This window comes from Adiantum capillus-veneris, chromosome 12 (assembly GCF_014529385.1).
Source record: "Adiantum capillus-veneris isolate H3 chromosome 12, ASM1452938v2, whole genome shotgun sequence".
Classification (NCBI taxonomy): Eukaryota; Viridiplantae; Streptophyta; class Polypodiopsida; order Polypodiales; family Pteridaceae; genus Adiantum; species Adiantum capillus-veneris.
The window spans coordinates 123,446,815-123,470,740 of NC_140942.1; the positions used below are offsets into that span (position 1 = coordinate 123,446,815).

At 44.4% G+C, this 23,926-nt stretch overlaps 1 protein-coding gene across 4 annotated transcripts in view; it reads right to left on the bottom strand.

The window, feature by feature from the left end:
• Positions 1-9,039: 9,039 nt before the first annotated feature.
• Positions 9,040-23,926, bottom strand: part of LOC147446457 (uncharacterized) — a 155,505-nt gene continuing 140,618 nt past the window's right edge. For all 4 annotated transcript variants that reach the window (XM_086525665.1, XM_086525664.1, XM_086525666.1 and 1 more), the window contains 6 exons: positions 21,764-21,865; positions 21,345-21,397; positions 10,234-10,372; positions 9,865-9,949; positions 9,635-9,766; positions 9,040-9,538 (listed from right to left, as the gene is read on the bottom strand). In XM_086525665.1, coding sequence (XP_086381791.1) covers positions 9,348-9,538; positions 9,635-9,766; positions 9,865-9,949; positions 10,234-10,372; positions 21,345-21,397; positions 21,764-21,865 — 702 coding nt within the window. In that variant the 3' untranslated portion in view covers positions 9,040-9,347. The remainder of the gene's footprint in view (positions 9,539-9,634; positions 9,767-9,864; positions 9,950-10,233; positions 10,373-21,344; positions 21,398-21,763; positions 21,866-23,926) is intronic.

Genomic DNA, 23,926 nt, shown 5'->3' on the forward strand with positions numbered 1-23,926 from the left:
AGCTTTTGGGAGTCTCTGTAGAGAAGTTGAGAAAAAGGCAGCAAGCCATTGAGCAAGCTTGGTACCGAGCAATAAGCAGCAAAGAACATCGAATGTAAGCAAGAAGAGCAAATCCGGATTCGAATCGAGCAGAGAGGGAGCAACAATATTCAATTGCAGGCAATCGGTAGACAAAAGAGCAGCCAGGTTTGAGGTAAGCGCTGAGAACTCACAAGCAAAACACACACGATCACCTTCTGTAAGCAGCGTGCAGCAGGGCATCCACACACACACACATCCTCGTCAGGTTCTGCAGAACTCGGAATTCGATTTTTTTTTTTTAATTTGAAACTTCCTTTGTGTGCAAGGGAGGGTTCACCCACCCCCCATCGGCAGCATTGACCCTCGACACACCGACCTACTAAACCCTGATCCCTCGACCCCACTCTTGGACACCTTGAGTTTTGGAAACAGACAGAGAAAAAGAAACACCTCTCAGCCGTGTGTGTGTGTGTGTGTGTGTGTGTGTGTAGGAGAGACAAAGAGAGAGATAGAGAGAGTGCGAGCTTGAATTAGAGACCAATCGTTCTTTGGCGTGCACTCACGCGCACACACATCGATGTGTGCAGGTGCAGGTGAGTAAGCTTGGACATCACCCGACATCGGCCCAACTTCGTCCACCCTCTCGGCAATTTTCTCCTTCTCGGCTTCAGTTTTTTCACGCGACTAGGCATCGGTTTTCGACACCGATCCGACTCAGCCTCTACAACTCGACACCGGCTTCAAGCATAGGCGTCTACGGCTATTTGGCTAGCCACTCCCGTCCGGCGAGACGGGAGACGACATCGACACTTTTCGGCACCGGCTCGATATTTTTAGACATTGCGGCGGGTTTTTCGACATCCGACCCGACACCGGTTTCAGGTGGACGACATTTTCCCACGATCGACAGCTGTGCTTGTCACACGCACGGGTGAGGTACCTCTACCATAGAGGAGTGACACCCGGCATCGGCACCGAGTGCACCGATCGCGCTGTACTGCATAATTTTTGGCTACAACACCTTTGGCGGCTATTCGACTAGCGTATTTTTACCCAGCGGCAAAAATTGGCACATAGCGACACCGACACGCAGGTTACAGGTTACAAAGGGGTTTTTCAACCTATTCACACACAAATTCTCCAGATTATCAGACACAGCGCTTTCAAAGGAAATCTGGCAATCATTTTGACAGCAGATTCTCTACGGACAGATGCGTTTTGACAGATGTATTTTTTGTGTGAGCACACCAAGTGCTACTGAGCTCTTTTGAGAGCAGATATCCCTGTATGGATCACTTTTACTGCATGCAACAGTTCTTGGCGTCTGATTGAGCGCGATTTTACTCATGTATGTTGAGTTGTGGACACTGCCCACGTGTGGAGCCATTTTTGGCTATTATGACAGTTTTTCCTAACCGTTTCTGAGACTTGGACCGGAAGAGCCCTTTCTGAGACTGTGGCTAGTCCATTTGCGTCTGCATTAGCCTTTGGAGGGTCGACAACGTGATGTTTCTTTGGGTTGGGGTGTGCTCGAATGTTGAGACACCTTCGGTGATACAGGTAGCTGGAGTTCCCCTTTACGGTACCCTCGCCATAGGATATATATCTGGACGGTGTTTTGTGCTTTTCACGCCGAGTTGACAGTCACACAGCAGTGGTTTTGTGCAATAAATGCCCAGTTAGTGCAGTTGGCACATTTATGCGTATTTTGAGTTGAGTTTTGACTTCTCGTACAAAGGAGACTCTGCCCAAATTTCTGTAGCTTCTCGCCATAGTTTGGCACCTCTCAAACCCTCTTGTCAACCATGTTTCTTCTTCATAAAGTATTTCATTCGCAGTTTGATGGCAACAACTTCACCATGTGTAAAGAGCGCATGAAAGATGTTTTGACAAACAAAAGCCTATCAGAACTGTTGAAAGAGCGTGCGGAGGATCATGACTATACGCAAGCTCAGTGGGAGCTTTTGGATGCGAGAGCCATGGCTACGATACATCTACATCTAGCTGAGTTAGTGTTCTTCATTATCATAGGAAAGACAACAACCAAAGAACTTTGGGATAGCTTATGTTCAGCATGGGAGAGCAAAAGTGCATCCAACAAAGTTTTTCTCATGAAAAAGCTTATGAAGCTCAAAATGAAAGAAGGTAGCACAGTTTTTGGTCATTTAAATTAGTTCAACTTCTTGTTCAGTCAGTTGACATCTCAGGGCTTTAAGGAGTTTGACGACGAACTCAAGTCTATATTCTTACTATGCTCTCTACCCAGTTGATGGGATATCTTTTGCATAGCCATTAGCAATTCAACTTCGAATGAAAAATTAGTGGTCAATGTTGTCACAGATGCGTTGCTCACTGAAGAGATTCGATATAAATCTCTATGCTAGTCATGGAGATGCATATATGGATGGCAGTTCAATGAAGGTAAGAGACCGTGATAGGAACAAATACAAAAGCATAAGTGGAGAGCGAAGTCCTCGTAGTCCTAGCAGACACAGAAACTCAAGTAGAGACCGCAGTGCCAGAAATGTCGAGTGTTACTATTGCCACAAGAAGAGCCATTACAAAAAGGATTGTCCCAATTCCCTAAGAGATAAAAAAAGCATACAAAAAGATAATTCTGGCAAAGGCAAAAGTATGGTAAAGATTGAGGAGCTCAATGTGGTTGAATCTCCCATACCTACCACTGCAATAGAGGATCCTTCTCCTCCAGTGATGATTATTATGCCAACAAAGATTCATGTAGAGGTGACAGCAGATCCCTTAGATGTTCTCATTTTCACTTCACATATTACTCCAGATGCTTTGGTTGCACAGGATGAGGGTTATGCACAGAATTGGATTCTTGATTCTGGTGCAAGTTTTCATGTCACACTTCATAAAGAGTGGTTTTTCTCTTATGCATCCATGCATGGCATAGTCAATTCCTATGAGCTTGACATTATTGGCATTGGTGATGTGAAACTTCAGATGCATAATGGCACTACTTTTGTGTTGCCAAATGTTAGACATGTGTCCAAGCTTACAAAGAGCTTGCTTTCTATAGGGAAATCGATTGATCTTCGCTACACTACAATTTTTGATAATCGTTCTTGGATGATCGGCAAGAAAAATCTTATCATGATGAAAGGTCATGAAAACGGATCATTGTACTCTATGTTTGTTTTGAGTATCGACGAACACTCTATCTATGTTGCCTAGCTGCCGTCTACTGAGTTGTGGCATAGCCGACAAGGGAATGAAAACACTTCAGCGTTTTGGCTACTTACATGTGTTAGATTACACGTACTTTCCATTGTGTGAGCATTGTCTATATGGAAAACAGACCAGGTTGACATCTTCGCCATTGAACAAGAACTAGGCGAAACCCCTAGAGTTAGTGCACAGTGATTTGTGTGGTCCAATGCCACATAAAATTTTAGGGGGGACAAACTACTTCCTCACGTTCATAGATGATTCTACCAGAAAGGTGTGGGTGTATCTCCTTAAGCGTAAGGAAGACGTCTTTTCAACGTTCCAAAAATTCCTCGCCATGGTTGAAAACCAATTAGGAAAAAAGCTCAAAGCTTTCGCACGGACAATGGTGGAGAATACATCTCCATGGAGTTCAAGGATTTTTGCAATCGAAGAAGCATTCGTTAGCAGTTTACTGCTCCATACACACCTGCACAAAATGGGATAGGCATGATTCAAGAGCGAGTTATTTCTATGATGTCTATGGCAAAGCTTACTCTAGAGTTTTGGGAGGAAGCTGTCCTCACAGCAGTGCACATCATCAACACGTCACCTAGCTCTCCTTTGAATTTCAAAATTTCAGAGGAATTATGGACTAGAAACGCCAAGCTATGAGCATTTACGTGTATTTAGATGTGAGGCATATGCACATGTGTCCAAAGAACTTCGGCGCGAGTTAGATCCCAGGTCACACAAATGCATTTTTATCGGCTATGGTGCAAATGGAGAGATGGGCTATTGTCTTTGGCACCCAGAATCCAACAAAGTTATTCGTAGCCCACACCTGATTTTCAATGAATAAAAAATGCACAAGAAGCCCATTAAAGAACTTGAGTATAGACGCATTCGTTTTGAGGATGTAGCTTCCAAACCAAGGCACTGAGACGCTCTATAAGAGTATCACGTGCATCCAAGAAGTTTGAGCCGGGTATACATCACATTTTGGTCACTGACAGTGGAGAGCCAACCTGCTACAAAAAAGCTATACAAATGGACGATAGCGTTAAGTGGGAGCAGGCTATGCAATCAGAATACAATTTGATTGTGGCTAATGAGACATGGGATTTGGTGGAATTACCAAAAGGCAAAAATGCTTTACCTTGCAAGTGGCTATACAAGAAGAAATATACAACGGCAGATCTTGAGCCTAGGTACAATGCTCCTCTAGTTGACAAGGGTTTCAAGCAGCAAAAAGGTGTGGATTTTGATGGGATTTTCTCTCCAGTAGTCAAGATGACTACACTTCGCACTGTGCTTGGCTTGGTTGCTATCCAAAACATGGAACTTGTCCAAATGGACGTGAACACAACATTTTTTCACGGGGATCTAGATGAGGATGTCTATATGAAACAACCAGAGGGTTTCGTATGTGAAACTCCAAAGCCAACGAGGGCAAGATTGATTTGTAGACTTGAAAAGACACTCTATGGCCTCAAGCAAGATTCAAGGCAGTGGTATCAAAAATTTGACAAATTCATGGAGTCTCAGGGTTACATAAGAAGTCAAGAGGATCACTGCTTATACACAAAAAGGTTGAACGATGGTTCTTTATTCATCTTGATCTTGTATATAGATGATATGCTTATCATCACAGGCAAATCAATTGATGAGATCAATCAGTTGGAAAAGATGCTAAGCACTCAGTTTTTCATGAAGGATTTGGAAAATGCCAATCACTTTCTTGGTATGCAAATCAAGAGAGACAAGAAAGGAGGAATTCTTGAATTATCTCAAGAAAAGTACATCCACAAAGTCTTGCAACGTTTTAGTATGCAGGGGGAAGTCACTGAGTACCCCAATGCAAGCATACTCAAAACTTAGCAAGGAAGATTCTCCCAAGACAGTGGCTGAGAAAGAGGAAATTGCAAAAGTGCCATATTCTTCAGCAGTTGGCAATTTGATGTACGCTATGGTAGCCACAAGACCAGACATTGCACATGCAATGGGAGTGGTTAGTAGGTACATGGAAAACCTTGGCAAGAAGCATTGGGAAGCAGTGAAGAAAATTCTAAGATACTTGAAGAGTATAGTTAGCAAGTGTTTACGCTTCGAAAATAGTGATGCATCTATTGTAGGTTACACGGATGCAGATTATGCGGGTTGTGTGGATCGTAGGAGATCCATATCTGCCTATGTGTTCATGTTTGTTGGAGCAGCTATGGAGATCGTGTCTTTAAGACTGCACGTCTTCATCTACCACTGAGACAGAATATGTTGCTGCGTCTGACGCAAGCAAGGAAGCCATATGGTTAGCTCGTATAGTGGGAGATTTGGACAGTCATGAGGTTCCAATACTGCATTGTCATAGTCAGAGTGCCATTGCTTTGGCAAAGAATCCGGTGTTTCACTCAAAGTCGAAACACATAGAGGTCAAATACCATGTCATATGAGATGCATTGGCTAGCAAACGTATCGAGGTTGTCAAGGTTCACACTTACGACAACCCCGTAGATGCTCTCACGAAGAGCCTAGCCTCAGAGCGATTTACACATTGCATAGAACTTATGGGTGTAGGATGAAGCTTAGGTGATGCTTCATCAACTTTGTAAAGACTAACTATATTGATATCACTATTGGCCACCATGACCTTCAAGTGGGAGGTTGTTGGGGTGTAGGCCAGGTGGCCGTGGGAAACCACCCTTACTCACATTTTTTTCCTAATGAATATAGGGAGAGAAAGTGAGAGAGTTGACTTCACTCTCTCACTTTCCTATCCACTAACCCAACTCCCTGTGCAGCTTCTTCTTCCCCAATTCTCTTCCCCCTTCTCTTGCATCCTTCCCTCTCTAGCACACTCTGCACACGCAGACTCCGACCCCATCACAAAGCCCTTGTAGTCAATCAAGTTCCTCTTGGAACAACTTGGTTCTCCACATCTTGCATGACTCTTCACTCTGGCATCATGGCACGATTGAAGCGCCTCATGCATAACTTTATGTGGGGTGGCTTAAATCACTCTCCTGACACATGGCCATGAGTTCATAGGGACACAATTAGTTTTCCTAGAGAGGAGGGAGGCTTGGGGATTATTGATCCAGAGATGCGGAGCAAGACATTGCTTTCCAATCTCATAGTACGCGGGTTGTTTCTTAGGGCCGAGCCTTATAAACAATTTTTGCACCATGCTTTGTCACGTGTCTCTCCTTGTTTTGGATCTATGGATACTACCGGCGCTTGGTGCCGAACCACGAGATTCATCTTCACAAATGCACTTTTGGATATGGATAATTTGTCACCTTTCTAAATCTGCTTGCTTTAGAATTAGAAGAAATTGCACCTCGCTTTGATTTGACATCCACCACCTGTAGAGGAGGTAGCGAGGCAGCCACTAGTTTGGAATGCATACATGAGATTCACAAGGGCATCAGTTAGGCGAGAGAACACATCGAACGGGCTTGGTGGCTTGGTAGACTCTTTAAGGCGGTCAAATGCTTCCTTGGTTGGTGCACATGTCATTGGTGCTACCTACGGAATCCCCTGAGGGGTTGTTGCCCATATGAGAGAGATCAATGAGGCTATTCCTACTCACTGACATGGCTACTTTGGGAGACAAACTATTTGACCTTCTCATCAAGGTTGATGACTGTGTTTTGGCCCTCTTGGGACAATCGACTGTTGCATGTCAAGGGACTTGGTGTGTAGCATTGCAAAGTCTGGCTATCATGACCATCGTATCAAGTTGGAGTTTCAGTGTGAGGTGAAACTTGCTCAACAACTAGATGCAAATTGGTAGTCTGTTAAAGTGGTAGGCTCTTTCGAGAGGTGCTCGTGTTGATCTTGTTTCACTACTAAGGGGACACCACTTTGGAGACAGTGGATTTGGCAGGGAAAGCCCCTTGTTGAGTTCGACTAGGATCTTGGTGTGAGGAAGTGGGGCCCATCTTTGCTTTTTCAAGTACATTGTCTCTCTTGGGAGAAGGATTCTCTTGCGGACATGACACCCACCTCAACGTCCATGACAGCTAGATGTATGGCAAGACCAACGCATATACATTGCTTTCTAATGATAGTTTTGGTCGTGCATGTGGAACCTTAAGATCAGCCGCCGCAGGATGTGCTATTACATGTGGATGATAGCGCATGCAGAATTGTATGTTGACACTTAAGCTGCAGCCGTTGGTCATGATCCGACTTGTCAATGATGTACTCTACAGCCTGAGTCTTTGAGGTAGTATTTCTGAGTTTGTCCATATGCTTAGCTAGTGTGGAGGACAATTTGTTGTTCCTTGATTAGAGTGGGAATATATAATGGGTTTGCGACATGGGGTGTCGTTGCATGGGTTTTGCAAGTTTCGAGGTCCCCTCTTTTTTCAAGTTTGCCGACATGTTTAATCTTCATACTTATTTCCTTAAGATATAGACTAGGCATTCTACAAATAATCTAGATGAAAAATGTAGGTCACTAGTTGGACTTGTACTAGCGAAATACACTTTTTCACTACAATCTACAACATTACTCTTTGGAACATGTGGAAGGCTTATTGCGCTCTCATTCTGGGCTCATAGTCTTCCCTACAGCCACCACTTCAACAACCATTTGGTTTTAGCTTGAGTTGAGCTTATTCAAGTTCTACAGTACAGATAGTCCAATATATGCTGATTGTAGACTATGGGATACTTCAACAAGCTTCTCTACAGCAACACATCAACAAAGATCCTTCTTTCTTCACACATAGGCAAGATCTTCAGTTCATTTAAATTAGGACCATGGTCGCATCACATGGCTTTATGCACCTCCCTAGTGGTTCATGCTACATTAACCTTACACTTCACCTTGACCTTCACATAGCCCTCACATTGTTATCCTACATTTGTAGTTCTCTATATGATAGGCCATTAGGCATCTTCAAAGGTCTCTTTTGTACACAAAATCTAGCTTTCTTTCCTACATAAGGAAACTATCCCAAGTGACCTTAAAAGATCTATCCAATGAGAGAGAAATGAAATGATATATTAACTTCTACAAAAGACCAAAATGACTTATGAGACCAACTGATTACAATGATGAGTCTAGTACCAAGCCTAGGTACAAACAAAGAAAAGTACAAACTAAAAACTGAGATAGGAGTGCTACCAACTCTTATGAGGCTGGTAGGCTGAGCAATGGTATCATGCCACAAAGGTACAAAGTGGGGATAAGTGTCAGAGAGAGAGAGAGAGAGAGCAAGCTTTTTTTTTAAAAATGTCTATGTGAGGCCAAAGTTTGTCTATGAGACAAAGCAAGTATGCATGTGTGTATATCTTCTATCTATCAAAAAAGTTAAAATAGTTCAGATTGGTACAAAATAAAAGAGAGGACGTTTGGTGGGTGATGAGATCTATGGGGGTGGGTGCAACTCTAGTACTAGGGATATGTGCATGTATTTATGTTGAGGGTAGTACAACCATGCGAATGCACCAATCTAGCTTGCTCCATCCTAGGCAAATGGGGGGGTGTAAAATGGAGAGAGAGAGAGAGAGAGAGAGAGAGAAGGACAAAGGTGCCAATCTCTCATTCCACTTTAACTCCACATGGATCTTCAATAGCTATGTCTGGTGGTTGAAGGCCCGTTAGTCAAAGGCTCTTCTTCAGTATCTCTGTCTGGTTGTTAAACAATTTATTTGGTGAAATCTCTATTCTCTTGGAAAGGATCATTTGAGCTCATTTTGCATTTCATACATTAGAAATATTTTGAGCAACATTTCTTGGCTCTTCTCCTAGAGATCTTTCCTATTGACACAACTATTATTTTGCTTATTGTTTTGTTTAGCACTAGCAGTTTAAGTGTATAATGGGCACCAAGAGCATTGTTTAACTTGCAATGTTTTGAAATGGTAGATATGGAACAACCAACCATGAACTGGTTGAAAGCTATCAAAAGATCTTTTGCATAATCTTTTTCTCCAAGGCTGGACTTGGTGATGTTAAAAATAGATATAATAAAAAGGCTTTTTGGAGATATTTGCAAGTTTGATTACAAGGTTCGTCAGGTCATAGATAACTTCCGGAACACGGCAAGGCGGATACATACATAGCATACAAAATAATGGAAAACTTGGCTTGACATCACCAAATATAAGAAGGGATGTCTGCACTAGTCACAATTTCTTTCTTCTCAATGAGAACTCCTCATGAATATGGCAGAAATGATATCTGACGTGATGACATAGCCAGCCCCTGCAATAATAATACCAAGTACCACCCTACCTCCAGGAACAATCGGCTTGAATGGTGAGGGCATGCAGTTCTTTCCATACCTCTCACTCCAAGCCATCGCTGCCGGCAGGATTCCAAACAAGATAAGCACTGAAACATCCAAACATAACCAAAAAATAAAATAAAATTATAGTTTGTGAAGCCCAATTACTATTTGGCACCCACATGTCAGAATTAGAGAGTTACCTCCATATGTTCCAGCAAAGTCCAGTGCTTTAAAGAAAATGTCAGGATTTAATAGTGAAAACACCAGTGGAGGAAAAACTGATAAGAGATACGGAATCGGTTGGTTGCCTCTTCCAGAGGGCAGCTTCAGTACTGCAAGGTTAACACATTCCAATAAAGCAGTAACCTTCCCTCGTGTCTTTATGACCAAAGCAACCCGATTTAAACAACAAATTCGACAAGAAACTTACAGTCAGCTAGGAAATCTGCGAGCCCAAGAACAAACCCAATGTATGAAGTTGCGATTGCAAGCAATGAAAACACCTCAATGATGGGCTGCACAACACTACTGATCATGTGAGATAGCCAACTCTAGCACAAATGCTAATAATCAAAACACCAATAACCAAACAAAGAATTTTCAAGGCGAAAATGTGAAGCGTCTTTGATCAGTGTTGAAAAGATCTTGAGGACCAATCATAAATAGGCAAAGCACCTGGAATTTCAAGCTGACATCCTCTCCTCATGAGAAGGTGAAGGCATGTGCCACATGGGGGCGAACACCATGGATTTTAAACAAGGGATAAACAACAGACAGCTTACCTCAAAAAGGCACTTACCCCAATATTTCCATTTGTCGAACGTAATGCAAGCAAAGGATCTTCAGAATGTGCAACCCCCGTTAAAGAACCCAGTATCAAAGCATCCCATATAAGAAACATAATCAAAGGAATGGAGGTTCCCCATACAATTGCAGACCTGTAAGCCAAGAATAACATTCCAAAATCAAACATTAACATGTTTGAAGCCGATGTTCAAGCAACGAAACACAGGATAAGACATGTACTTCAATATAAACCATCATACTTTAGAAACACTTAATCAAACATAGATAAAAATTAGAACAAGTGGTGTGCATACATAAGCCTTGCAAGCCATTGGCACAATTAACCACTCGCTAACTTTTCTTTATATACTAAACCCCCCTCTCTTCCCCTCCTAGGGGTGCCCCCCTTCCACTCTCTCAACACAGTGCCAGTCCCTATCGAGCTTAGACCCACAGCAGGTGGTTCCGTGGAACAATTTCTTGGATCAGACTCTGCGACCCAACAAATGTAGGATACAACACAAGCGTGGCGCTAGCAGATGTGATCAATATACTTGGGCCACCGATGACATGGCTGCTCTGGCCATTGCCACACAAAAGACATACTGCAACATGGCAGCTGCCACCCCAAATCCAGTAAAGGTCCAAGTTAGCCTTTGAGTAAAATGCAAGTTATAAACTCATGGTGATAATCCACGAAACAATATTCTTCATTAGGTCAGTAAAGTCTGACTTACGAACTAAAGAAAGAAAAATATATGATTAAGGGGCAAGATGGCCTTTAATAGTATCCATACAGGGTCCAAAGTTAACTTCTAAGAAAAACAGAAGTCATAAACTCAAACTGATATCTTCATTAGGTCAGCAAAAGTCTGAACTTAGTGGTGGTGGGGGTGGATACTGTGGACGTGGTGGCACCGACTGTTCCACCCTGCCTCGCAGCCGCCAAGCGCCTTTATCCACCCTGTCTCTTCCCACTCCCACACCTACCACAGCTTCGCCATCTACCCCAGCTTTTTTCCGGCAGTCGACCACTCCTTGCAACACACTGCATGACACCCACGATTCACACCGCAGGATACGCCACTTGACACCCCTTGCTTAGGAGCTGCCGAGAACCCTCGACTTCGCCATGATCAGCATCAGGACCTTCCTTACACCATAGACCAGTCCTCTGGTCAGATACACTTGGATGAGCATGGTAAACAAGTAATTTACCATGCTCATCTAACTGTATCCTTTTGCACACAAGTTCTCCGCCATCACCTCACGAAGAAATGAAAGGAGATGCCAACCCCGCTGAAGTAAAGTCTAAACTTGTGAAAAGAAAATAATCTGAAAGACCAAGGCCCAAACTGGCCCATGAGGCCCAACGATGTAAATATGAGTATGATAATGCTCAGATAAGAAATGGAAGGAGATGCCAGACCCGCTGAAGTAAAGTCTGAACTTGCGAACTGAAGAAAGAAAGAATATCTTAAAGATCAAGGCCCAAACTGGCCCATAGTGTAAATATGAGTATGATAATGCTCATTGTAAAGTTCGAAAAAAAAGTGAAGCATCATCCTAGCTAAAATCCTATCTAGAATAGATAAGAGAAGGCTATAGGCTATTTTATGAAGCTAATTTCAACTGGCATGTCATATGAGTAATCTCTGGTCAGCATAATATCTTACATCAGAGGGTGCCTCAAGGATGAGAAACAACTGAGTTGTCGTGCATTGCTCCTCCAATGGTGTGCAAGGATGGCTCGAATCTGGTGACGGTGAGGAAGCTGTAGGCGTCGTCACAAACTGATGACGTCGCATGCATGTGGCATGGCCTAACTGACAGAACCTCGCCAAAGGGCCCAAAACTTAATGGAAGAAGCAGAATAAGTTTTTTTATCAACTTGTGCATTTTGGCCGAGTGACCTAGAGAGGCCCGAGGGTTAGGTTTAAAAACCTAACCTTACCAACTTATCAGAACTTGGCCGAGGGGCCCAAAACCCTTTAAAGAAAGCAAGACCCACAAATTGCGTAAAGGCTGATGATGTGGCAGCACTGTACGGATTTCTGCGATTTGTGTTGATGGAAGCTGTACGGATTTCCGTGAATTGCGCTACAACTTATGGGCGCCGTTTTTTTTTCCGGCAATTAAATAAAACTGCTCAAAGAGCTACAATCTGCCCCTACTAGAGAGGGCTACATCAACATGTGTGGAGACTCTCCCATTGAAAAGACAAGATATGTGCAATGATGGCTAAATCAGGAAATGAAAGGAAGGAACAACAACACTGGTGGATGGTACTGCCATCTAGGCACGCCATGAACCATGGTGAAGAAGGGCCCTGGGCGCCAAAGTCGCAAGAAGGCCTCTCGGTGCTTCTGCATGCGGTCGGAGCTACCCTGAAGTCTCTCAAACTGGCCTCTGAGGGTATGGACCACCTCCAGCCAAATGTCATGGACAGTCTCTGCTGGTGGGACGGGTCGAGCCTGCAGATAAGCTCCCAACACCACTCTCTATCTCTGCTCCACTCCTGAGGACCTAACTCTATGGCTCGTTGACATGTAGGCAGGCGCTCCTGTATCACAAACATCTTGTTGACAGAAGCCATTTCAAAAGAAAGTGCTGGGCTCGTGAGTGTGAACCAAGTTGTAGCACCCCAAGTGTATTGGTTGGCTGTGGAAAGTGCAGGCATCAGCCTAAGGATCCTGAGGCAAACCTGTTGTGCCATGGGGCAGTCTCCCAGATAGAGACATTGAGTCTCAAGTGGGTGGTCACAAGCGGCGCATACTACAGAGAGGCAGCTATGCACCAACCAACTCCCGACTGCAATAGCTCGATGTGCAACTAGCCATTGGAAAAAGGTGACTGGCCTCCTATCCCACAAGCGCTTCCAGAATCCTGCCCAGAACTCGGATATAAGACCCTTCTCCTGCCAGCGAGACGTTGTAGCAGGATGAGCCTCTCTCTGCGTTGTTAGTATGTGGTGACCAGGCGGAGCTGTGCACTGGAAGGATTCCCCGGGTGATAGGTTGGAGTGGAGGGATCCCGCCCAAACCACGCCAGGGTCCCACTGGATTTGCACCAATAGACGGCTTTCCCAAGCCCAAGGCCGCCAGTGTCCTAACTCAAGATCTGTCAAGTCAGGGTCTATGACACAAGTCCTCCCACTCATGCTCACAACTTTGATCCGTTGGAAACAAAACTCGGCCACCTCTGATGCCTTGGCAGCGACTCTGTGGAGGCGGCCCTCCCTTTGAACCTTGAAGAACATGCAAGAACTTGTGCCTGAGGAAGCCCTAACGGAGATGAGAACCTCCGGTCGCGTGAAAGCCCCCATCCAGAAGGGAGCTTCCGGCTCCATAGGGGTGAACCACTCTGCAGGTATAGCCTCTACAATATCCTGACACATGCTCATGTCTTGCAGCTGAATGTCCCGAATCTCCTTAGCAAGTACTGTAAACTGCAGCCAGTCCCCAAGAGTGTGGGCTGGATCCTCTGCCACGGGACCCCAAGGGACATGAGGTCTGCTACCAACCATGTGACCTCTTGCGTGCTGACCATAGGGTTCCAGACAAGTGGCTACCTCAAATGCTCCTCAATGCATGTGGGCTGGTGCTCCTCTGACCACGAGCTTCCCAAGGAGGGATCTACTCTGCCTATGCTGGGTCTATGATCCCCAACCCTCCCTAAGAGCAAGATAAAGTGATGACCTGCTAGGAGACCTTGGCCTGAGCTGACTGCGTGTCTCGCCCTATCGACAAAAAGTTCCCGATCAACCTCTCCAGCTGGCTAATGCAGGAACCCAAGAAAATTCAGCAAGACATGATGTACCACATAGTAGCCAGTAGCACATGGTTGGCCACCACAACCTTGCCAGCAAGAGAAAGCCGTGTTGAGCTCCAATGGAGCAGTTTTTTCCTGATGGAAAGGAGGAGAGGAGAAATTTGTTGCTCCACTGACAGATCCAAACCAATTTGACAACCTAAGTAACATACTAATGTCCCCGGAGGGATCCACCTCTCCAAGCAACCAATTAGACATGGAAGCACTACCAACCCAGAAAGCCACTCTCTTCTTCCAATCGATCAATGCTCTTGACAACAGAGCACCTCAAGCGACTGCTCACACCTGTGCAAGTTGGCCTCCCGTCCGTCCAGAAACATGTCTGAGTCATCAACAAACTCAGTGTCCAAGAGCTCCTTGCCCTGAATAGGCAATTCTAGTCCATGCAAACCAACCTTCTGTGAGATCACAAACTTGCTCAACGCCTCAACATCGAAGAGAAACAGGAAGCAGGCAAAGAGGGAAGTGTCAAACCGATCGTGTGAGCATGACGCATTCCCCTCTTCCCCCTGCCAACAACACTTTGACTGTGCACACACCTGTAGAGAGCTGATATTCCCCTACTCCATGCATCTGAAAACCCCATCCATCGCATAGTGCCCTCCAAGAAAACCCGGTCAACTTTGTCATACGCCTTCTCAAAATCGAGGAGTACAATAAGATCCTCTCCTTGCAAGCGTGCGAGGGCAATCGCCTCCCAGAAGGTGAAAATGTTGTCAAGGATGCTGCGCTCCTTGACAAAGCCCATCTATGTCTCATGTATAATGCTCTCAAGAACTGGCTCTATTCTCAAAGTTAGAGCCTTTGCTAAGATTTTGTAGGCACAGTTGAGAATGGTGATGGGATGCCACTGTCGAATCTCATCCAAGGAGCCTCCCTCCTTGGGGATAAGATAGATCAAACCCTCACTCATGCGTCTGGCATCTCCCCAGCCTACAGAATGTGTTGATAAGCACTACAAAGGTCTCGACCAAGGAACTCCCAATACTCTAAGAGGAAGCTCGGGGTCAAACCATCCTCCCCCAGGCAGCTACCCCTGGGAAATGCCCTGAGGGCCTTTTGAAGCTCCTCAGGCTGGAGAGGGCTCTAAAGCGTCTGGCGCATCTCCTCAGTAACGAAACAAGGCATCTGGGTCCACACCTACTCTCTACATGCATCTCGACGCTTTGATTGTGGCTTAGCTAAAAGCAACTATCAGTAAAAGTCAGTAGAATATTCTCGGGCTCTGTAGCAACACACCCATCGGGCCTCCTTAGCTGGCAAACACTTATGTGCACATGGCGAGCACTCACATTTTCAAAGAACTCACAAGTAACTCTGTCACCCATCCAAGTCCACTGAGATGCCTAACAATGGAAAGCAAATTCATGGCGCCACTCCTCTATGGTGATCACCTCTTGCCGAGCCTGCTGCATCTGATGGTGTTTACCATGTGGTTGAGGGATCTTCTTCTTCCTTGACCGCTGATTATGATGTAAATTTGATTTCACCTAATGAATTCAATGTGTTGTCTCATGATTCCAGTGTGCAACTTGTAGTTTGTTGGATTAAAGATTCTGTTGTTAATTTCAAGTCTCAATGTCATTCTCTTCTTTCAAAAAACGATATTACTGCATTGGAAGTTCCAAAGTCTTTGTCTGATAATGATGTTACTGTTAAGCGTTATTTGGATTCTGTTTTGGTTGAATTTGCGGACCTCTTTCCGCCAGATTTACCAGATGGGCTTCCACTGTCTCGTGGGCCTGATCTCGATCATAAGATAGAGCTTTTTCCCGATAGCCATCCCGTCTCCCGATAGCAAATGGGCAAGCATTTCTATGGATTTTGTGGTTGGATTACCCCGAACCAACTATGGGCATGATGCCATTTGGGTTGTCGTCGATCGACTCACCAAAATGGCACGATATATTCCTACCCGTTCCACTGTAAAGAGCCACGAATTAGCTCAGTTCTTTGTGGAACATTTATACAAATTATATGGTTTGCGCAATGAAATTGTCAGTGATCGTGATCCAAAATTCACGAGCAATTTTTGGCAAATAGTCTTCCAGAAATTGGTGTTGGAAGCTCATCTACGGCCTGACAGGTGGGCCCGTTGCTTCCGCATCTTTGAGGCTCGGCCTGTTTCACCGGCAAAGAGTGTTCGGGACAGTTGGCTGGAGCTGATACACACTCAAGGATTACTTTGAGAGGCTTCAAGGCTGCTCCGTCTGCATGCGGCAGAGCCGAGAGGCTTTCTTGTGACTATGGTGCCCAGGGTCTTTCTTCACCATGGTTCAGGGTGCGCCTAGATGGCACTACCGCCCACTAGTGTGGCTTTTTCCTCCTCCCACCTCGTGATCTAGCCCTCATTGTACATACTTTTTCTCACTGGGAGAGTCTCCCAATGTTTTTTGTTGTAGCCCTCTCTCGTAGAGGTGGTTTGTAGCCTTCGTGCAGTTATCATTAACTACAAGAAGGATCTCTTTTCTTACAAAAAAAAAGATGTACTTCTTGGTGAGACTTCCACCCCTCGTGTAAAACCTGTGGACAAGTTTTCTTGCATTAACTCAGGATGGGTTCTTGTATGGATGTAGTGGATGGAGATTTGTCTATGGGCACCTCTACTTGAATCCTATGTTTTTTGCCTCATGTACATATGATTCATAATGCATAGTCACATTAAATGTATCTCATACAATCTGCATGGGTTATGTATGTAACAAACTTGGACACCCCAAGTCGAGATTCTACCACGACACAACAGAGATTCACTTCAAAATAGTTCACAAAAGACGACACGGCCCGGCGTAGTTCCGTGCCAAGAGGTATTGGCCCCAAAGACTAGCGCCCCTTTCGGTATTTATTTTTATATTAATCTGTGTGCAAAGTACAAAAAGCCCACGGGTGCTCACTCTCAGTCTCTACATCTAGATGCCCAGAGAAGTGAGCCCCTAAGGCTTATTTATTCTTACAGGGGATGCCCTAAAAGTAAAGCTCAAAAGCTTTTAAAAATAAAAGCTAAAGTTTCCAAAAGCAACTGGTCTTCCAAAAACTGCCAAAAGCAATCAGCGTGATTTTCGGAAATTCCGTACGGCAATCAACGCGAATTGCGGAGATCCGTTAGTCAGCGCAATTCGTGGAAATCCGTACGGTAGCCATGTCAGCAGCTACTTCTTAATTTTTAGCGTCCCCGGGGTCCCCTCGTCACTTGGCCATAAGTTGGGACACCTTTATGGGGTTGCCACGTCACCGATTTGTGACAATGTAACCTTGATAAATGGCGACTGACTTGACACTATGTAGATACGTCTAGGGCAAACATAGTTGTTTTGCAGAAGCATAATCAACATGAGTTTGCTGGTCAGTGTTCCTTTTTTGCCGGTTATTGGATTGCGCATGCTGGCTTGCAAGATTACTCGGGTTTATTGATGCTAGTTCGTCACGAGCTTCAATCTGTTCTACTGCATAACGATCCGCATGGCCGGTGGACGGTTGCTTGTTGAATGGCTAAGTATATGAATTTGGAGGCATGTATGCATATACAGCCTTTTGGGCAAAGAGCTGCTTTATGGCGAGACATCTCTTCTCACCCAAGGATCTCCAATGCATTTCTCTGTGGTGATTTTAATAATATCCCTGATACGAATGATAGTACCACAGGCAATTCCCACATGTTGCTTGCGGAAAGGCAAGAATAGGATCATCTCTTTGCCTCTGCTTGGATGATTGAATTATGGCGGTATTTGCATCCAAGTGTTTTTGGATTTACCTTTCAGCATGATGCTCACTCTTCTTATCGAGCAAGGTTGGATCAATGGTAATTTCTTAATGGGCAACAATATGAAGATTTTGTATGTGATATGAGGATGGATTACACCTTGCAGTTATCGAATCATTAACCTGTTTTGTTGTCTTTGTACTTTGGGCAGTTCCTCTGTGATCGGCCTCTTCCTAGGAAACTTTTACTGCATGTTAACAATGCTTATCTCACTCATGAGGTTTTTCCAGATATGATTTCTAATATTATTCCCCAATTGCTTGCCCACGTGCATCTTGATCTTGATGTTGTCTGGTATCGCTTCATCATAAGGGTACAAAGTGTTATTCATGACTATGGCACACATTATATGCAATGCACTCGAGGGGATGTCGATGTTGTGAAACATGTTTGTCAACGCCTGCAAGTATTGGCTGATTTGCGGCCTTTGTCTAACTCTGAAATGGCGGAGTTGTGTAAAGCTTGTGTGTGTATTCAACATAATGATAAGCAAAACATTGCTAAATGGCAGAAGCGGGTGACAAGCTTTTATGGATAAAGGCTGCACTTTGAAGCAATTTTTTAAGCATATGCATCATACAAGGGTCTCACAAGCAATTAAGCGGGTTATGCTTCCCTCGGGTGCTTGGACTTCTTCGAAGCAAGAACTTGTTGATGCCATGGTTTCACATCATCGACAGGTGTTTGCTGCTCCTTCTTACACATCTTCAACTGTTCGCCAAGCGACTCAATTGTTGCTTTCCAATGTTCATCCGATCATGTCTTCGCAAGATGCACAATGCCTTAAGGATCCATTCACTGATTCTGAATTACATAGTGCGCTGCTTGCATTGGGCCGTTGGAAATCTCCTGATTGGGATGGGCTTACTGTGGAATTTTTCCTCTCCTTTTGGGAGGCTCTCAAACAACCATTGCTTTTCATGTTAAATGCGGCAAGGCAGAAACAGGATTTGCCACTGTCATGGAAAGAGGGTTTACTTAAATTGTTGCCTAAGCAAGCACTTTGCGAGCAATTCTCTCACTGGCGGCCTATTACTTTGATGCCGGGGGTTTACAAGATATTGGCTAAGATGTTGATGCATCGCATTAAGGACCATCTACTTACAAGACTTCATCAGGCTCAGTATGTATCATTCCATGTTGTTAGATCATGGACAATTTGTCTAATGTTATGATTGGCATGGAGTATGCTAAGTACACCCAGCAAGATGTGCTGGTTATGCAAGTTGATATTGGAAAGGCCTTTGAAATGTGCAATGGGACTTCATTGCTACCACGATGAGGTGTCTAGGGTTTGATCCTAAATTGACCAATGTGATTTATTTCTTGTATGCTTGCAGGTCTTTAGGGATCCTAGAAGGTGAATGGATGGAATCTTGGCCTCTTGGCTATTCGGTTAGGCAAGGCTGCCCCCTTAGTGCTTTGTTGTATGCTATTGCCACTCACCCCATGTTGATGTATCTTGATCACTTGACCTCTGCTGAGCGTCTTCATGGTTTGCAGTTACCCTCGGGTCATATCTTTATTTGACAGGCTCATGCAAATGACTCGGTCGTTAATGCCTTGCAACCAGCAGGCTGATGCCCAAGTGATTATAGAAGCTTTGGGATTGCGGCTGGTCTTAAAGTCGACTTTCGTAAATCTAAGCTTTTGCCACTTCGTTCTTGCGATTGGCATAGTCTATTGTGGCCAGGAAAGATTGTTCCTCCAAATGTGATCACCAGGCATTTGGGGTATCCAATTGGATGGAATGTCACTCGCACTCAAAAAGTGGATTGGGTTATGCAAGGCTTGAATGTCAAATTGCATTATTGGATGCTATCCACTTGGCCATTGCATATTCGCCTGCGAATCGTTCAACGTATCCTAATGGCATATGTTCAGTTCTTTTTGCCTCTAATGCATTGGCATCGCGTTGTCTTGATTCTCTTATGGCAGCCATTTTGTCTCATTTGTCACGAACTCATGCTCACAAAAAAGGCTTGTGTTTGATGTCGATGGAGAAGCTTTGCACCCCTAAACGTTTTGGTGGTCTCAATATCTTGGACTTGCGTAGACATGTTCTTGCTAGGAAAGCTATGCTATTGCCTACACTTGCGCAACAAATTCAGCCTTGGATTCTATGTTTGCATACCTACTGAGTCAGCATGTTGTTACGTCCTCATTTGGCTACTGGCAATCATCTATTTGGGAGGTTGTATTTGGTAAGATGGAAGGGCACATTCCTGGATGTCCTCTTGCTTCCACTCTGCTCTCTGCTTGGAAAGAGGTTACGATTCATCTATCTTGGAATGCTTGGCAGGGAGGAAATTCGCTTCGTTTGGAGAGTCTTCATTGAAGTCGGGCATTTTCTCTTACTTTGGTTGACCGCTCGCCTCGCCAAACATATTTCCTCTCTTGCCCTAGAATTCGAGTAGTTGAGGATGTGGTGGATGTGGTCAGATTCACTTTTGAATTTCCCTTCACCGTTTTGGATAGGGCATGCATTACCATCAGTTCTGGAGAGAACTTCAACACATGCTGGTTGATTTTTTCCCATTTCACCTTTGCCTGATGGTGAGCACATGTCTGATTAGAATCTTTAGGAAGCGCCCTTTCAAGATATTTTTGCCAGTCGAGTTTATGCTCTTCTTCTACCGCAACCTTGGCTTGCTCATCATTGTAATGCCCTCTCGCACATGCACAAATCTAATATGTCGTGGAGGAAGCTTCTCTCTGCCCTGTGGGTAAGCCATTTGTCTTTGAGGGAGCGGTTGTTTCTTTGGCGTTGTTTGCTTGGAGTGCTCCAGGTGGGCACTTTTCTTAGGGCATGTCATATCCGCCCTTCTTCTTGTGTCCGTTGCTCGACTGTGGAAGAGAATGTTTGCCACTTCTTGTGGGATTGTTGCATTACTAGAGATTTCCTTCGCTGCGTATCGGCGTGTATGTGGCTCCAATTTCCCTTCCCGATTTTCAAGCTTTCTCTTAGGCAATCTTTACGGTTCGCCTTGGAAGTTAGTGATATCATCCTAGAGATACATCAACTTTTCGATGAATAATTTTAGCCATATTGTACAGCCGAACACTTAGAAGTTCTTTCCCTTGTACATGATCTTTTCGGTGGGTTTTCCTCACTTTGAGGTTTCCCACTAGTAAATTAATCAAACTGATTTACAAAAATAAAAAGCGTGGTTGTTTGTGTGTGTGTGTGTGTGTGTGTGTGTGTGTGTGGATGGGTGGGTGTGTGCGTAATGTGGGTGAGTAAAGCTTGGTTTCTGCGTGCACTGTTTTTGTTTTTCATTTTGTGCCCGTACTATTTTGAGATTTTCTTTTGGGGGGGTGTGTGTGGGGGAGGGCCAACTATGCAAAAGTGCAATGCTGGTCCATGTGTCATATGTGTTTATCTTTGAATTGGAAAGTGCTAAGAGTTGGGCAAATGAAAAGAAAAAGACGATAACACACAATACACTTTGTATAGCTCATGCACAAAAAATGCCACAGAGAGAGGCAAGAGCTATCACCCAAGTTCTCAGTAACTTTGTCCATTCACTCACCTAATTTGTTTGAGGTCCCCTTCGAGGCTTGTGCAAACAACGGGTACCACATTCTACATAAATGAGAGAGAAATATAAGTTGTAGCATGCTTTCTCAATGATACCAGAAATTTAAACTGCTAATAAGCAGCCGAAATTGACGTGATCTCTAGAAGCAATTTAACCCAAGAATTTGAGTAGACACTTAAACTCAGATTTTAGGCTTGTACCTAGTTTTCATCTAATTCCTGTACTACACATTTCCTTTCAGATGTACAAAATGCAATGCTAAATATGCATCAAACAGAAGTCCATTTAATCTTCAACACTAACCACTTCATTGAGGTTTTGTAGCAAAAGGAGCAAAAGTGAAAACAAGGGCGACAGGTGTTTGCATAGTCTACTTAAAATTGGTAACAGTTGAACTGCAGGACCCTCACCTGATACACGAAGGACAAAGCAATAATTGGTATGCTCTGAGGAACAGCTCCAAAATTTGCTTTCAGTAACAAACTCCAATCAAGATCCCCAGCAGCTGCAAACTGCCAACAGAGACGAGATTAACGAAAGGACTACCTGAATTGCTACATGTATGCCTTCCATTACCCTCATATCACTACAGCTATAATGTACCAATAAGAGAAAGCCTATTGAAATAATGTTCAGGCATGCAAATCGAGTAAATCCTACAATGGTAGAGCCTTTAGACACTCTTGGGAAAGTGGAAGAGCCTGTGCTCTTTCAAGTTGCTCATCTGTCCACAGCTGAAGTGTTCCAAGTTCGTCCATGGTAGATTCTACGCTTTAGGACAAAGAACAGTAAATTCCCTTGAAAAGCTTCATGGGTTTCTTACTTTTGTTTCAGCCTGAAATTACATGTGAAGTATCCTATAGTCCAGGGGCATGTGCACCCACGTGGCTAGCGATCGTGGCGAACCGTGGGAACTGCCCCCAAGTAGTGATAAAGGCCAAGAGGGCCACATGGCTAAACGAGGGAAGAATTTCCCATGCATGGGAGGCGGCGTGGATGAGCCTTGAGAGAGGAGCCGCGCGCGCGCACACGTGTTAAAAAAAAAAAAGTGTGTGTGTGTGTGTGTGTGTGTGTGTGTGTGTGAAAGTAGCTAAGGAACAGAAACTCAATACAAGGTAAGATTGCTTCATAAAAATCAGAGTGGTCAAGTTTCATGACATATACCATCTGTATCTACAAAAGGCGCAAAGCCATGGACTCCTCATCGAAAGATCCAATGGCCTTCATCAAGGAATGCCTGCACGAGGATTTTGAAGATGCATGTAGGACCTGGGAAGGTCCGAAACCTGAGAAAGAAGTTGTCATTCCTGTTCAGCAATTGATGGATCTTGTTGCCTAGTATGCATTGAATGCTATTATACTTTTCTTTCCTGGAAAAATGCATGCGGCACACGATGTGGGGCAATGGGTGGATTTCATGTTGAAACGCTAGGCGGTTCATGGGGTTTATTTTGGAGCTCGAGGATTTTACGAGGTTTTAATGGTGGATAGTGAGGCCAGGGAGGGCCTGCTTGAAATGTCGCCGCTGTTCTTGAACACGCAAATGACACATGTATTGCCATGGCACTAAGGATTATCAGAGTCTCATTAGACATAAATGCCCACTATGGGTGGAGGTGGTGGACTTTCCTCGTACATGGCGTCACTTTCTTCCGCTTCTGGCTGCCGAATTGGGAAAAGTGGTGTATCCTCCCAAATTGGATGCGAATACTAATAGATTTTGCGTTTTGTGGGAAACAGATGTCTGCACACCCGCAAGCATAATGATAAATTCAAGTGACCCGTTGGTAGGGAAACCCCCTTTTAAGTTGAAATGGGGCAAATTTGCCAACTCTTGTTTTCGATGTGGTAAGTTTGGTCACATGCAATCGGAATGTCCGGAACCCTATTTGCAGCTTTCTCCTTCGGCATTACCCCCTGCACAGCCTTCTCCCCCTCCAAAGTCCCCTCTGGAATTTAGACACAGTGGTGCTTCGAGTTCAGCAGTGTCCTCCTTTGTGGATAAGAGGAATGGGAAACTGTAACAAACTTGGACACTCCAAGTCAAAATTCTACCGCAATACAGCAGAGATTCACTTCAAAATGGTTCACAATTCACAATTGATTCGACACGGCCTGGCGGAGTTCCGTGCCTAGAGATATTGGCTCCAAAGACTGGTGCCCCTTTCGGTATTTCTTTTTGTATTAAATCTGTGCTCAAAGTACAAGGGAGTGGGAGGGTCTCACTCTTAGACTCTGTGTCCACATGCTCTGCAGAGTGGGAGCCCTGTCCACACTTATAAAGGTTTACAAGGGATGCTAAAAGCAGAGCCCCAAAAGCTGCCAATTAAAAGCCTAAATAAAGCAATTCATTCCACAAGATTCTTGCTTGGTAAATAAAGCAATTAATCCCCAAAAACTGCTCTCTCTTGCATAGAATTCAGCCCACACAAAAAGCTGAAGTTCCGTATAGCTCGCCGCAAAATGCGCCGCAAATTCCGGGGGATCCGTATGGCAGTGCCATGTCAACCCTAATAGCGTGAAATTCGAGACTGCTGCCACGTCAGCCCTAACAGCATGAAAGTGTGTGTGTG